This window comes from Ursus maritimus, unplaced genomic scaffold, assembly GCF_017311325.1.
Source record: "Ursus maritimus isolate PB19 unplaced genomic scaffold, ASM1731132v1 scaffold_3, whole genome shotgun sequence".
NCBI lineage: Eukaryota > Metazoa > Chordata > Mammalia > Carnivora > Ursidae > Ursus > Ursus maritimus.
Window position 1 is genome coordinate 27,426,779 of NW_024425563.1, and position 15,428 is coordinate 27,442,206.

Consider the following 15,428-nt stretch of genomic DNA (forward strand, 5'->3'; position numbering starts at 1 on the left):
GGAATGGCCTGCTGATTCTAAGACCCCATCTGTTCCTGAATCACTCTTAATTTGTACAGTGATCATTTATGAGTGTCTCATAAACCATTCTAATAATTAATATTCTTGATTAAGTTTCATAGGGTGCAAAGCATTAAATGGGTTGATTTCATTTATAGGATATGGCTAGGGCCTATAATCACAGTAGCAGATGTTATATCTTAGAAAAACAGATCAATTTCTTTTCATAATTTACAGAAGAGTTTTAGAGGACTCCAGAAACACCCTTTCCTTGCCACAATTCAATAGTAGGATGTTATACAACAATTATACTGGGCTTTGCCTAGTCTAGCAATTTTTTTGGCCTCAATTCTCTGCCAGTATAATTAAAAGAAATAATTCAAAGAAAAAATTGTTTGCCAAATCCTTAAGCTTTACCTAAAAAGGACGTTGCCGTGTTGCCCTACTATGTCAGTGTGTGTAGTCATGGTTTTGAAAATAAGGAGACATGTGGAAACAATGGGAACATGGTCTGAGATTTTTGGCTTCACTAAGTTATATCATTTGGTTGGAAATCCATAGATTTTAGACCAGATTACTGAATAAATAACCTGTACCATCACTACTACTTGTATGCCAATAGCATAGTCAACTGCTGTTCAGTTCATGCAAATTCTTGATGCCATTTTTTAATGTACACTTCTGTCCTTTTTCAGGTATCCCGGTTTTGCTACAGATTCAACTGTTGCCTTACTTGTAGGAATCCTATTCTTTCTTATCCCAGCTAAGAGATTGACTAAAACTACACCTACAGGAGAAATTGGTTGAGTATTATTTATAATTCTGAATGAATTTGACAGAAGAGCAAAAATTACAAAATTCCATTGGTTTCAGTTAGCACTTGGAACAGAAGGAATGGACATGCTCACACAGCCCCTGGCTTAGCATGCCCTGGGTGCACACCGCAACCCTTATGCAGCCAGCACATGTCCTTCCCCTACAAGAAGGATCATCTTACTTGGCAGAAGTGAGAACTAGATTTCCTTATGCACCATGGTTAGGATTCCACTTGAAGTGACACTGTTTGGTCCACAATAAACCCACTTCCCCTGCCATAATCAGAATTAATCTTGCTATTGGCAAACATAGGAACAAGAACTTGGAAGTCACACTTCATGATGAGCCCTTGGTAATAAATGCTGAGGATCTAAAAAGGTGAGGAGTTTCAAGGGAAAGAGCATTTACAGCCTCATATTAATCCTGGAGAGAATGCAAATCAAGCCCACCCTTCAGAACCTAGTGTCACAAATGAAAGGCGAGCTATTCAGTGCGAGCATTCATTGTCTTTATAATACATGGACAAAAAAGCATGTTTATGTGAACATACCCTCCTTCCCCTAACACACACATACTTTTAAAACATAAGATTCATCCATATCTGTGCTTTATACTAATACAGCATGTTTTGGGTAATCAGATTCCTATGTTGTTATTGTGGGACAGTTTAAAATTGTTTGGGAATAGTCTAGTAGAGTTGTGGGGTTTTTTGTGGTTGGGTTTTCTTTTATTTCTCTCTTTTCCTTCTTTTTTTACTTGGATGGAACTGGAATCCATGCAGTTAGGTTGGCCCACCTGACTCCCTGAGTCCAAATTGATAAATGACTAAAGAGTCAGATATCTATGACATGATATATGTAAATAACATAGCTTTGATATAAGTGCCTTTTGTTCTTTACCTGAAACTAAAACATCTCAAAGTGTGTTATAAGGAGTTATTAAAGGACAGAATAATAATTTCTATGAGACCCTGAGGACGCTGACCATTGCACACAAAGCCCTAAGGCCTTTCAGTGGCAAGTGTTGAAGAACCAATGCTTGGCTTAACTTTCCTGGCTCCCACATTTGAATCCCCCTCTCAGAAAGAACTTTGCTTCTGTTGGGGAGAAAGAATTTTATTTGCCCTTCAAGATCCTTCTTGCTGGACTAAGAATCCAGTTGACATGAGACAGATTCATGATAGGAAGTCAAATTTAATAGTGTACATACAGGGAATCCACACAGACATGGAAGTTCCAAAGACAGTGAGGCAACATGACACTTATATGAGCTAAGAAGAGGGGTAGGGGTCTGAGGATACAAAGAGGAGAAAGACCATTAGCAGGAAGGTAAAAGGAAATGTTTGGAAAACAAAGGGTGCCTAATTATGCAGATAAGTTTCTTAGGTAAAGAGGAATCTTTATTAATCCCTCTCTCTTCTGGGTACAAGCAGGTAGTTGAGGGGGAGGCCAAGAGCTTTTTCTGAATCTGCTGGGTTTTGATTGCTTTTAACTCAAAATAATGGTCATGCTAAAGTGGCCCATCTTGGGGCAGCCTGCACTTGGACCCCATATCCCTATCCACCATTTTCTCTCTTCTCATTCTTCAACTCTGTTCTCCCTGATAAACTCACTCACACTAGGTTTAAAAATGACAAATAAGACATCATAAATTTTACATGAGAGATACATTTCAGAGATGTTTGCATCTTAACAGGATATATACCTTAATTCAAGTAAGAAATAGCAAAATTTCCATCAATGGTGATGGTAGGTTTGGTTTAGGTTTGGGGGAAGGAAATAGGAAAGAGTCTTCTTAGTAACCCTAAAATCTACAACAGGCTGATTGTTACACACAAATGTTAAATGGGAATAATATATTCATGGATGACCTTTTTTCTCAATAAATCGAAGGAGCCATTATGACCCAAATATCAAGAGAAATCTTTATGATAATTGCTTTCTAAGAATTTTAAGAGTCTTAAGAATGATACTTAAATTATTTAATCTGAACTTTGATTTTCAACTGAAATCCTGATGAATCTATTATGACTTCTCATGATTTGAAAGAAACCAATATTCAAGTAAATATTAGTGAATAAAATTATAATATTACACTGATGATATTAGAACCATTAGCATATTACATTTTGCATAGCAGAGAATAGTACAGTCCGATGCACTATGTTGCCCTTAGTAGGCAAAGATGTTAGTGGAATGAATGAAATGAATGAATGAATGAGTGACATTATATATGACAATGTTATAATCTATCTAAATTTACTTTTAATATGATCCAACAGATTTTTCCAAGTTATGGCATTTAAAAAAAATTTTTTGTAATGCAATGCTCCACCTCAACCAGGTAGAAATTACTCAAAGTCCAAATCAAGTTCTCTATCTAAAAACAATGTAGGAATATTAAAAACTTCTTATGAGATAGTGATTTAGGATAATAGAAAAAAATGTCATATTGTCATATTTTAAGCAATGTATAACTATAGGACTTGTGTTTTGCAGTTGCTTTTGATTATTCTCCACTGATTACTTGGAAAGAATTCCAGTCATTCATGCCCTGGGATATAGCCATTCTTGTTGGTGGAGGGTTTGCCTTGGCAGACGGCTGTGAGGTAATACTCTGTGCCTAAGATATTTAACAATTAACTAGACTTTTCACAAGAACAGGGGATATTAAGCTTTGGCCGATTCAACTTTATCCTTTCATTTTAATGATGCACATTTCAATAGCCATGCAGTAAGTATACCACACAGATGGGGTGAATTTACTACTTTTTATAGGCTGCAGGCATAAAACATCATTTTTTATGATGTCCCAACATGTCAAAAGGAATAAAGCAAAGAAGATTAGAATTCTCTCACTTTTTTTTTCTTTTTTTTTTAAGAGAGAGAGGGAGAAAGCCAGGGCGGGGTAGACAGGGAGGAGCAGAGAGGGAGAGAGAGATTCTCAAGCAGACTCCACCCTGAGCATAGAGCCCAACCCTGAGATCATGACCGGAGCCCAAATCAAGAGTCAGACCCTTCACTGACTGAGCTACCCAAGCACCCCAAAGATTAGAATTCTTAATCCATAATTTAGTACTAGAAAATTAACTAAGTTAGAAAAAAATATAAAAATCATATGTACTATGACTCCTAGCAAAACATTTTGTTTATAACTTTAGCTTATTTTGTGATGAATTTGAATAGCTCACAGACTTCCCTTCAATATATCATAGTCCTAAGGCTGTCAAAGAAGGAGAATGAGAAATAATAGTATTTTACTACATCATTTATTTATTACATTATTTATTACATATTAAGTACATTAAAGGTACATTATACATGTTTATTGAATGAAGTCCAGAGAGAATTTTACATAACATAACCATAGCTGATATTGTATTATATCCAATTTTAGGGAGAAATAAAACCACCATGAGAAATAAAGTTGCTATTTCTTTGGCCTATCATCTATCCAGTTTATATAAAGTACAAGTCTGGGAAGGCCTTTGTCACTTGAAAGTCATTGTAGGACTCCTAGAAGAAAAGTGTCTTCTCAAAAAGTCCGTGAAAATTTTTTTACTCTTTGACTAATTAAAAACCTCTCACTTCTGGATTTCATAGCCTTCTGTGAAACACTAAAGCTTAAGGCTGTTTCATTTCCTTAGTCATCAAAGTAAAGAGGATGGTGAGAGAGATGCGTTGTGTCCACCCTTATAGTTTCTGGAAAGTTAAATTTTTAGTCTTCTCAAGACAAATAACTATCTGCTATCTTCTTAATAGCCTGCAGGGAGACTTTTTTGCTTCTGACTTCATTGTCATTTTTTCTGTATGGTATTTGGACACTGAGCTCTCAGCAATACGATTTAGTAATGGGTGAAAATCTTAGAAATTGTCTCAATTCTGAGTGCCACTCACAATGTTGTTTTACGTCTAGATTCGGCTTGCCTTATAGACCACTCAAATTTAAATGATAGAAATATAAGGCAGGGACACCTGGGTGGCACAGCGGTTGGGCGTCTGTCTTCGGCTCAGGGCGTGATCCCGGCATTATGGGATCGAGCCCCACATCAGGCTCTTCTGCTATGAGCCTGCTTCTTCCTCTCCCACTCCCCCTGCTTGTGTTCCCTCTCTCACTGGCTGTCTCTATCTCTGTCAAATAAATAAATAAAATCTTAAAAAAAAAAAAAAAAGAAATATAAGGCAAATTTACTTTTCTACTATTTCAGCAAGAATGAGATCTGGCTTCTGAGAATCAATAACTTCCATTCTTTTGACTGATAATTTGAATTGTGAGGGAGTCAGAATCAGCAATTCCGACATTGCTATGAACTTTGTTCATCTCTGCTTCCCAGAATATCTGTCTGAATTGGACTCTAGATGCTCAAAGGATTTTAAAAGCATTGGCCAGACCCTAGAATTGCAAAATCTAAGAAAATGAAAAGGCATGGACTTCCTCTGATATACTAGGCTCCTCGCTGGCAGAATTAGGGAAACCATGGAGAGAGGTCTATGAAATTTCTAGTACATAGAATTAAATTTCTATGGCATATCTAGAATAACCCTACCCCTGAGTAGGTATACAAAGCCATTAGCTTCAAAAATATGGCTGTGGACAAATATGACCCTAGAAACTAATTTTACAAAGATTTGGAGACATTTACTTTTTAAAAATTTTGTTCCAAACTGCAATTAGTTTGTCAAATGGCCAGAACTAGATAACCCTTCTGGTTGGGAGCCATGAGATAGCAGCTAGCTACTAAAGCATTCAACTTTTTGTAATTCCCTGTCTCTTAAATGCCCCTTAACATTGTTTTAACGTAATCACAGTACACTTAGTGACTCAGGTATGAGTAATAGTCATATACTCATCACGGCAAACTTTAAACATTGATTTAATAAAAAATGTTGATATACGAGTAAAAGAGAGGGACAGGAAATATATGTATGGTGGATGGCATAAGAAAGCTATATCCCTATGTAACATGTTAGAAAGTCAGTACCAATGTCTAAATTTGAAAATTAGGAAAAAGCATAATTTTAAAAATAGTTATAAATAGCTAATATGGGTTGAAAATTGTCTCTGGGGAACACAATTTAGGAGAGGAGAGAGGTAGACCAGAGGGCTGCCATTTTCCTAAAGCCCTATAGTACCACATGACTTGTTAAAATATCCATATATATTAATTAGATAAAATTAAAATTGAATTGAAGGAATGTGGGAAGACAATTCAGATTTCCTAAAGCATGTCAGTAGTGTTAAAATAAGTGATTGAGACCTCCTCCATGTCGAAGCCACGTAGATCTTCCAAACCATGGAAAAATATGAAAGATTAAATTTACACTTTAGAAACTGAGTTCTTAGAGCAAGTGATACATTTTATACATTTAAATTGTGTCTGATTAAAATGAATTGTTAATGAATAACATTGCAATTTCTTTTTTTTAGGAGTCAGGACTATCTAAGTGGATAGGAAATAAATTATCTCCTCTAGGTTCATTACCAGTATGGCTGATAATTCTGATATCTTCTTTGCTCGTCACATCTATAACAGAAGTAGCGAGCAATCCAGCTACCATTACCCTCCTTCTCCCTATACTATCTCCATTGGTGAGTATCTCATTTATCTGCTTTTCTACTCATCAAAAGGGTAGTGTCGTACTTTGCTTGTTCTCATATTGTGGTATAGAATCATTTTTGGCATGAATGATCTTCCTGTAAGTAACTTATAGAGTGGTCTTTATTTGTATTAAAACATTTTTAGGAGACATCAGCTCGGAACTCTTTTCTTCCACATTCAAGCCACAGGATCTTAAGAGAAGCACTTACCTTTTTCTCTCTGCCCAGATTTCTCATTTGCAGATAAGTGGGAGGGTCAGCCTGGATCCTTTCTAGCTGTAAGATTTTGGGAGTCCATGTTTCCTGGCAACTTTAGTTTTTAGATCTCTAACACTGACACTTCTCCCTCCAGATTATTCCTCAATTTCTGAGAAGTGGTTCATATAAGTGATTTGCAAGTGAATGAAAAGCTAGGCTTACACTTAAGGCTTTAAGCTTAAATATCTTAGACACAGTTCTCTATGGCCCAGGGAATAATTTTAAAAGATAAGTAAAAAGCAGATTTGCAAGGAGAGAGAGGAAAAGACAATCCTCCTTTTTTCTCCCCACCTGGCTAGCAATTACGAGAAATAGCTTTAAGTAAAATGTTTTTCTTATTGGGACAGCTGAGTTTGGTGAGAAGATAGCACTTTAAATTAAGAAGGATTGCGCTTCTGGAATTGTTCTGCTCCAGCTCAAGGGGCATATGTTGGCATTCTTGAGCTGCTGTTTCAAGTCAGAGAAGAAATGTAGGCAGTTTATATCGGTAAAATATCATTTTGGTTTTTCTGTTTTTCACTTCTCAACATGGCACAGTTAGAAAATTATGTGATGAATTCAGAATAGTAGTAACTCTTCTTCTGTGATGATCCCTAAGCAAATTTTAAATTATATATGGCACAGAAGCAGAAAAGTTAATGGAATAATGAGAAGCTTTGGAGCCAGAGAGACCTAAGACCTTTCATAAGCTCTCCTGCTTTATGTTTGGACAAGTTACTTTAGCCTTTCTGGGCCTTAGTTTCTTCATCTGTTATTTGGGCCTATAGTAGCCATCTCATGGGTTATTGGGAAAATTCAGTTATTTTACATAAATGCACACACACACACATACACACACAGGGAGAGAGAGCGAGAGAGAGCACCTAGCACTAGATAAATAATAAATTGTTTGTTTTTTTTAGTTCCTGGAATAAATGATACTTTATTTTCTAAATGAACTGAGCTATAATACTTAAATGGGCACCAATAGCCATATAAGAAAACAAGAGGAAGAGACATTTCTGAAAAATACTCTTCAAGTTATAACTGCATTTATGTGTATAATATTATGTTCAGATTTTAACCTGCTTTTGGGAAAGCTTATCATAATAATTTTGTTCATTTTGATCCTTGGTGCCTACCTCAAAATTTTACTTAGACTGCTTTTTATCTTTTCCAACAGGCGGAAGCCATTCAAGTGAACCCTCTTTATATTTTGATACCTTCTACTCTGTGTACTTCATTCGCATTCCTCCTACCGGTAGCAAACCCGCCCAATGCTATTGTTTTCTCATATGGCCATCTGAAAGTTATTGACATGGTGAGTGAGCTGAAAGAAAGCCATCAGGTCCAACAGACGATTTTATGTGGGATGTCTTGGGTTATCACTGCCTTTACACAGTAATCAGCTGCCAGGAAAAGCATAGTTTGAGTTCTGCTTCTGAAGGTGAGTACATGATTAGTCACAGAATTGTTTTTAAGAATGATCACCAGAAGCAAACTTGCCATTAGAATTTGCAGTCACAAATACAGAGATAATGAATGCATCAGTAAAGTCCAGGAAAAATGAAAAGAGCAAAGAATATGTTTAGCACAATGGCTTTAACTTACATGTCAAGATCAGGATCCAACTTGACCTAGGCAAAAGGAAGAAATAGGGTTAATGAAATTCGGCAATCGTGCACTGTGGTTTTCTTTCACAAATATTTTGCAGCCAGTACTTGCTTCAAATAATACACTGGACTCAGTACCTGCCAATGAAAGGTCATCTTTCTTGTTCTGATTCTAATAGTGGCACCCGACATAAAAGCACGAGCAAGTAATAATAGGACATTTAAGTGATAAAACATGAGCATTTTTGCCAATACAAAAGTAGTGGTAGTCCAGGCCTAGCTTGAAAATATTCTAGTCTCTCCCCAGTCTTGATTACCAACTTCCAAACCAAACAAGAATATAACCAAAGTAAATGCCATGAGCTTACAATGCAAATGCAGTTCCAAGGTAAGTCCCAGTTCTCTCCTTCCATAGACAGTGCTGTCCCTACCCCCCTGCAATATAAAAACTCTGGAAAGGTCTCTATGCAGAAGTCACATAATATCCTTTTGGAAAAGAAAATGTGCATAATATAATATAACCAGTCCAGTATATCTGAATTTAAAAAATAAAAACAAGATTCTGCAATAAATGAGTGGCTTGCATGGATAGTAAAGGAGACCTCTGTAATAATCATTGCTAGGTATCCCCTTTTGCTTTGGGGCTCCATGTTTTAATACAGAGAATGCAGAGATAAGCAAGCTTTCTCTGTAAAGAGATCGTCAATATTTTACACTCTTTGGGCCATATGCTGTCTGTCACAACTACTCAGTTCTGCCATTGTATCATGAGTGCAGCCAACAACAATATGGAACCACCATGGGTGTGGTCCCATAAAACTTAACTTACCAAAACAGGTCATAAGCAGTAGTTGGCCAACCTCTGTTTTAATGGATAGAAAGCAACTTTGAAATTTTTAGTGGATACCAGGATGATGATATAAGAGCCAGAAAAATGAGAACTCTAAGGAAGATAAATAGAAGTGACATTTTATTAAATCTCAGTAAGAGAATACTGAAGGCTAAACTAATAATAGTATTGAGTGAATATGAAGGATCCAGTTATCATATAGTGACCTGAACCTTATCAAATACAAGACCTCAAAACTCATATTCTGATTTAACATGAAATGGCAAATATTTAAAGGAATTTTTCTTATATCAGAATGACTCCAATATATTCCTAAGAGGAACCTCATAGACTCTCCAACTAGATGTCATTTAGCTGGGGACAGATTCTCTTTTGACATGAATGGAAAAACTCATTGTTTTATGAAATGACAACAATTTATACTGATCATTTATGATGCATATAAATCTGACACATACTTTCTGCTATAGTATTCTGATTCTCCTATAGTTTTCTTTTCAGAAAACTGACATTTATGCTCTTTCCTGTTCAAGGTTAAAGCTGGACTTGGCGTTAATATTGTGGGTGTTGCTGTGGTGATGCTGGGCATGTCCACCTGGATTGGGGCTATATTTGACCTCTCTACTTACCCTTCTTGGGCTCCTACAATTAGTAATGAGACCATGCCATGACAAGCATGAACGTTATTACTATGCCGTGGTGAGTTCGGAGAACTGTTGAGCATTCACTGCCAATTTGGCATTGGAAAATTGATGACACATTTAAATTAGTCCTGATGTCACTGCTGTGGTTCCAGTAAACACCTAAAACCTGCTGTCATAAGCCAGAGTTCACAATTCCTTTGAAATACAACCAAAGAGCATCTACATGCCTTTATCCAGAAGCCCACAGCTGAGATTTTGCTCGTGGACCATAAGAATCCTGCTTCAACATAAGAGTAATTTATAACATGACCTTCAAAGAGATTAGGTGATTTGATTCATTTTACAGTTTGGGTTTGGTGTCGCATTTCAAACATCAATTTATTGTTTCAGAAACTTCCCATAAAAATAGGAAATAAAATATACCAGTTAATTAGGTACTTGGATAAATCATTTCTGTAGTGTTGTTAAAGGGAATTTGTTGAAAAACCCAAACTGCGGCCAGCTGGTGGTGCAGAAGAAAGGTTTAATCTAAATGAAATGTGCATTCTCTCATTTAAAAAGTACCAGATTATTCTTGATGTATACATATGGTATGAAAATTGAAATTGAATTAGTAGTTTCAAAATTATAGTTGAATCCACTAAACAACAGAAAACTAATGGATAAGGATTAATTTCTACTTGACCCTATGGTTCGATTAATCTAATTCATATCTTTAATACCTCAGTGCACTAAGAAGTGCATTTTGTAGAGCTGTGAATAATGCTTGCTGTGATTTGCGCTGTTAGCGCAGTGTAAGTATAAAGAAAGCTAAACTCTATGAAACTATTAACACATTGATGTATATGTTTAGCAATTTTACTTAAGTGTTTATCTTACCTCAGAAATACATAAAGTCAGGGGCGTCTGGGTGGCTCAGACAGTTAAGCACCTGACTCTTGATTTCAGCTCAGGTCACGGTCTCAGAGACATGAGATTGTGCCCCATGTCAGGCTCTGTGCTGTACCTGGAGCTTGCTTAAGATTCTCTCTCTCCCTCTCCCTTTACCCCTCCCCCTACTCACTCGCTCTCTCTCAAAAAATAAAAAATAAAATAAATTTTAAAAAATTTAAAAGTAGAAATACATAGTGTCATATGTAAAAAGAGGAGATTCAGGAATTTAAATGAATTTTCACTATGTATAGAGACAGAAAAAAGTCACATAACTCCATTATTATGAACATCGAGGTGAAATATCAGATGGAAAATAAGAATAAAAAAACTGAAACTGCTGAGAGATTTACAAAAGAGAAAACAAATTATTCATGGGCAAACAAAAACGAAAAGAAAAGAGGAAAGAAAATAAAAGGAAAAAAAGAGATCTGAACATTCAAACAAAAGTTGGAAGAGAATAGTCTTCTATTGCTCAAGATGTTAAGAGTAATAAGGTCTATTGACATTCCAAAATCAGACTACAGGGAGAAAAAATGACAATCAAAAATAAATTAATGTGCAGTTAGGAAAAGAGGGAGAAGTTAAAGCAACAATTCTCATACTAAAAATAAAAAGGAAGGGGTGCCTGGGTGGCACAGTGGTTAAGCGTCTGCCTTCGGCTCAGGGTGCAATCCCAGCGTTCTGGGATCAAGCCCCACATCAGGCTCTTCCACTATGAGCCTGCTTCTTCCTCTCCTATTCCCCCTGCTTATGTTCCCTTTCTCGCTGGCTGTCTCTATCTCTGTCAAATAAATAAATAAAATCTTTAAAAAATAAATAAAATAAAAATAAAAAATAAAAAGGAAGACAGGTTAAGAAAATACCTTTGGTATTTTTAATCCTCATGGAAGTCATTAGACCTGCTTTGGGTTTTTTTGCAAATGATAGCATTTATAAAGTTGTTATTAAAAATTAAATGTAGTAAAAAGTATTTTTAAAAAGGAATACATTTCTTTTAAAAATTACATATGATAGATTGTCTATTATTTGTCTATTAGTATGAAATTTATCATTTTTTTTAAAATTCTCCATTTAAACCTTAAAATATATTTCTGCTTTATGTATATCTTCTGAGTTCCCTCTATTCACTTGTTTCTTTTCCTATCGTATGTTACACATTGACTTATGATCAATAGTATTTCTTTTTTGGCTTTTTTCTAGTCATTCAACTTATCACTGCTGAATTATATTATGTGATGAATACATTTTAATTATGAAAAATGAAATGACTTTTCAAATTAGAGTGAGTGGGTTTTATACTCAAGAAAATAATATAAACATTTCAACTTGAATCATTTTAATGAATTACTTCCAACAGCTGCCAGCTGAGTACAGGGAAGATAATACTTAGTCAAAATTTGTTTAAGTGAACCCTATCATTCTCTTGCCACATCTTTCTACTTAGTTGATATATCAGAAATGACTTAACTCATCCATTTCGCATTGGTCCCATTTACATCAAAGTTCTCAAGCTATTTTCATTTGAAAGTTGTATACTGTCTTTGAAAATTTCCAAAAGGGAATCTGAGCAGACAATCAAACAAATCTCTGTCCTCCCACTCCACGGTAGAAAGCATTTTGGTTATTATCCTGATCCTTACTTAAAGGTTAACTAGAAATCTTTGTCACTTTAAATCCCAGGATCTTACTTAGGATTGGATCTTGTCTAGATAATAGTAGCAATTTTACTAAGAGCCTATTTACTGTCTGTTCATTCAAGTGCTTAGAAGACTCCACTGGCATATGTGTAGCCTTCACTCCCCTGAGCTGCCTCTGTACATGTCAGCATCTCTAGAGTTCAGACTGCCTTCCTTTCAAATGTCTGTACTCTTTCCCCCTTAATTGGTATCCAAGGCTTTGTTCTCTCTTTTCAGACTGGGAGGTAGGGAAGTACACTTTTAGCTAATGGTACTAATTAACCCTATTAGCCAAAATTGATGAAACAATATCCTGACACCTTAACTGTTTCTTGACATGTGTCCTACATAGCATTATATTGCAAAGATTTATTATTAGATACATTATTCTATCTCTGCCATGGCTACATATGAGATCTTTGTGATCCTTTTGTTCAGAATTTTATTGATTTAGTTAATGAATAACTATCTTTGCTTGACTATGTAGATTTTAGCAAATTAAATGTGTTTTTTTTTTTTACTTTTTGGAGGGGGTGGGTTGTACTAATAATGAAAGAATAAACCCAAACAAACTGGGTCAGTTTTAGTACTCTAACATAATCTAAAAAGGAAAAGTTAAGACTATTACTCTAGACACCATTAGCCATGTTATTCAGAAATGAAGCTCTTTAGTCAAAGTAAAAATTTACTAGGTAAGTTTTGGGAATGCAAATATCAAAACCACAGGTCTCCATTGTAGAAGCGAGACCAGACTAGCCTAGGAGTAAACAGTAAAACAACATATAACTAAAGCAGAAATTAAAGGGTTTCTCCGAATATGGGGATCTTCATTTGCCTAGGAAGAAAAAGACACAGCATTTAAAAAAGAAATAAAGGGACTTCTCTTACTTATAGCATGGCGGTTTAGATACTGGGGGCAGTTTTGGGGGGAGTATATCTTAAAACCAAATAATAAAAAATATTGTGTAACATACATTCCTGTGTCAGCAAGAAAATAATGGAAGTCCTCAAAAGAAAAACAATGATAAAACACCAGCAAGAATCCAGACACTTAAACAAGGATTGACAGTGGCAACTGCTAATCCCTAGAGATCTCAAAATTTTCTTTTAATAGGCACACAAGGAACAAGGGATGAGAGACAAAGCCAGGACCCAAGCAAGTTGTGGGTTGAGTGGAAAACTGCATAGAGTGAGGATCTCAAAGGACTACTCTCGAGAAAATGTGAGCTAGGAAAAAAACCCATTCTATTGAGGGAAACATCAAGGGAACCTTAATGTTTTGGTCTATGCACTGGATAGAAGGGTAAAATCTCCCTAGAGAATTCATAACTGTGCAGGTTATGGGCCTAAAGTCTCAATACCAGTGTATGTGGGGAAAAAATCTTAATCTCAAACTTTAAGACAATCCTGGGTTTGTAATGTGCCTAAGTACCTGGCAAAAGAAGGAACAGCTTCTTCAACCTGGGGCTCAAAGAATTACTAAAGTTAAATCTCCGTGAGAGATTATAATCAAAATTTGTAAAGTCTGCCAAGACATAAAATACACTGTTTAAGAGCCACATAAACAAAAGTGACAATCCAAAGTACAAAGACAACAGATACTCTAATTATCAAATACAGAATATAAAATGAGGAAGTATGTTTGAGAATATAAAAGAGGGGAATGGAAATATAATAATTGTAGGCAGAATTCTGAAAATGTCTCCCTAGGATTTCTGTCTCCTGATTATTCAGTCAAACACTAATCTAGGTACTGCTGTGAAGGGGTTTTGCAGATGTAATTAAGATTATTAACCAGCTAGCCTTAAAATACACAGATTAGCCTGGATTATCCAGGTGGTCCAAATGTGATCGTCTGAGTCTTTAAAAGCAAAAGAGGAAGGTAGAAGAGTCAAGTGGGTAAAATGAGACAATGGAAAATCAGAGAGATTTAAAGCATGAGAAGGACTGCACTCATTATTGGTGGTTTTGAAGATTAAAGGAGTGATAAGCCAGGGAATGCAGAAAGCCTCTAGAAGCTGAGAATGACCCCTGGTTGAAACCAACAAGAAAACAGAGGCCTCAGTCCTACAGGTACGTGGAACTGAATTCTACCAACCACATGGGAAGCCTAGAAGTAGATTCTCCTTAAGAGCCTCCAGTAAGGAACACAGCCTGGCTGACCCCTTGATCTTGGTCCTGTGAGACTTGTTTTGGACAGGTCTGTTAATCTACAGAATTTTAAGATAATAATGACTATTATTTTAAGCCACTGAATTTGTATGTTTTGACAACAATAGAAATCAAATATAATAAGGAACAAGAGACTATGAAAAGTGACAAGATAGATCTGAAAAGAGTCTCATAGAAATTTTAGAGAAGAAAAGTATAATATTCTAATTTTGCTCTCAGGTCCCCATTTTTCTTGGCAGCAGAACACTTAATCTAATTAAATCCAAGTCAAATTCACCATTTCAGTGTTTTAACTGATTTCAGAGTTTAACTTAGTCAACTTAGTTTTTGTTTTTTAGAGCCTCTTTCTTATTTCCTTCAGCTTAGGGGTTTTATCTAAGTTTTGTAGACCATGCATATGAAACTCTCACCTGGGTGGCTGAAACGCATGTAGTCTCTGTGATTGGACTGGCTTCCACTGAGATGTACAGTCCTCTGAAGTGCACAATTCCCATTGGCTTTATCATTCACTTCTGATTCAAAGATCTACTCATGGGACTCCCATCATCCCTGAAGTCAACATTTCTTCATTGCAACCATAAGCCCTATTGATCCACCACTTCAAAGGCTTATAGGACTTTGGATGCTCTCTGCATCTCCCCGGGGTCCAAGCAGTCTCAGGAGGAAGGTGTGTCTAAGCCCCACCCCTAAAACACTCCTTACCATTAGCCTGCTCTACTGCAGGACTCCATGTTAAATGCAAGGGAGAGAGAGCCTGAAGCTCGCGTCTATATCCAGAAGAGTCAGTATTAATTAATTCATGGCAACAATGATGAATGTAACCTATAACCACAGAACAGAGCAAATCACCCCAGCTCAAATAGAGACCAAAACCATTGTTTGTCTAAAG

The 15,428-nt window shown here is 36.1% G+C and overlaps 1 protein-coding gene across 1 annotated transcript in view; it reads left to right on the forward strand.

Annotated features, from left to right (window-relative positions):
* Positions 1-9,921, forward strand: part of SLC13A1 (solute carrier family 13 member 1) — a 71,555-nt gene extending 61,634 nt beyond the window's left edge. The window contains exons 11-15 of the mRNA XM_008705820.1: positions 696-802; positions 3,315-3,424; positions 6,244-6,405; positions 7,835-7,972; positions 9,648-9,921. Of these exons, the coding sequence (XP_008704042.1) occupies positions 696-802; positions 3,315-3,424; positions 6,244-6,405; positions 7,835-7,972; positions 9,648-9,785 (655 nt within the window). The 3' untranslated portion in view covers positions 9,786-9,921. The remainder of the gene's footprint in view (positions 1-695; positions 803-3,314; positions 3,425-6,243; positions 6,406-7,834; positions 7,973-9,647) is intronic.
* The last annotated feature ends 5,507 nt before the right edge of the window (positions 9,922-15,428 follow it).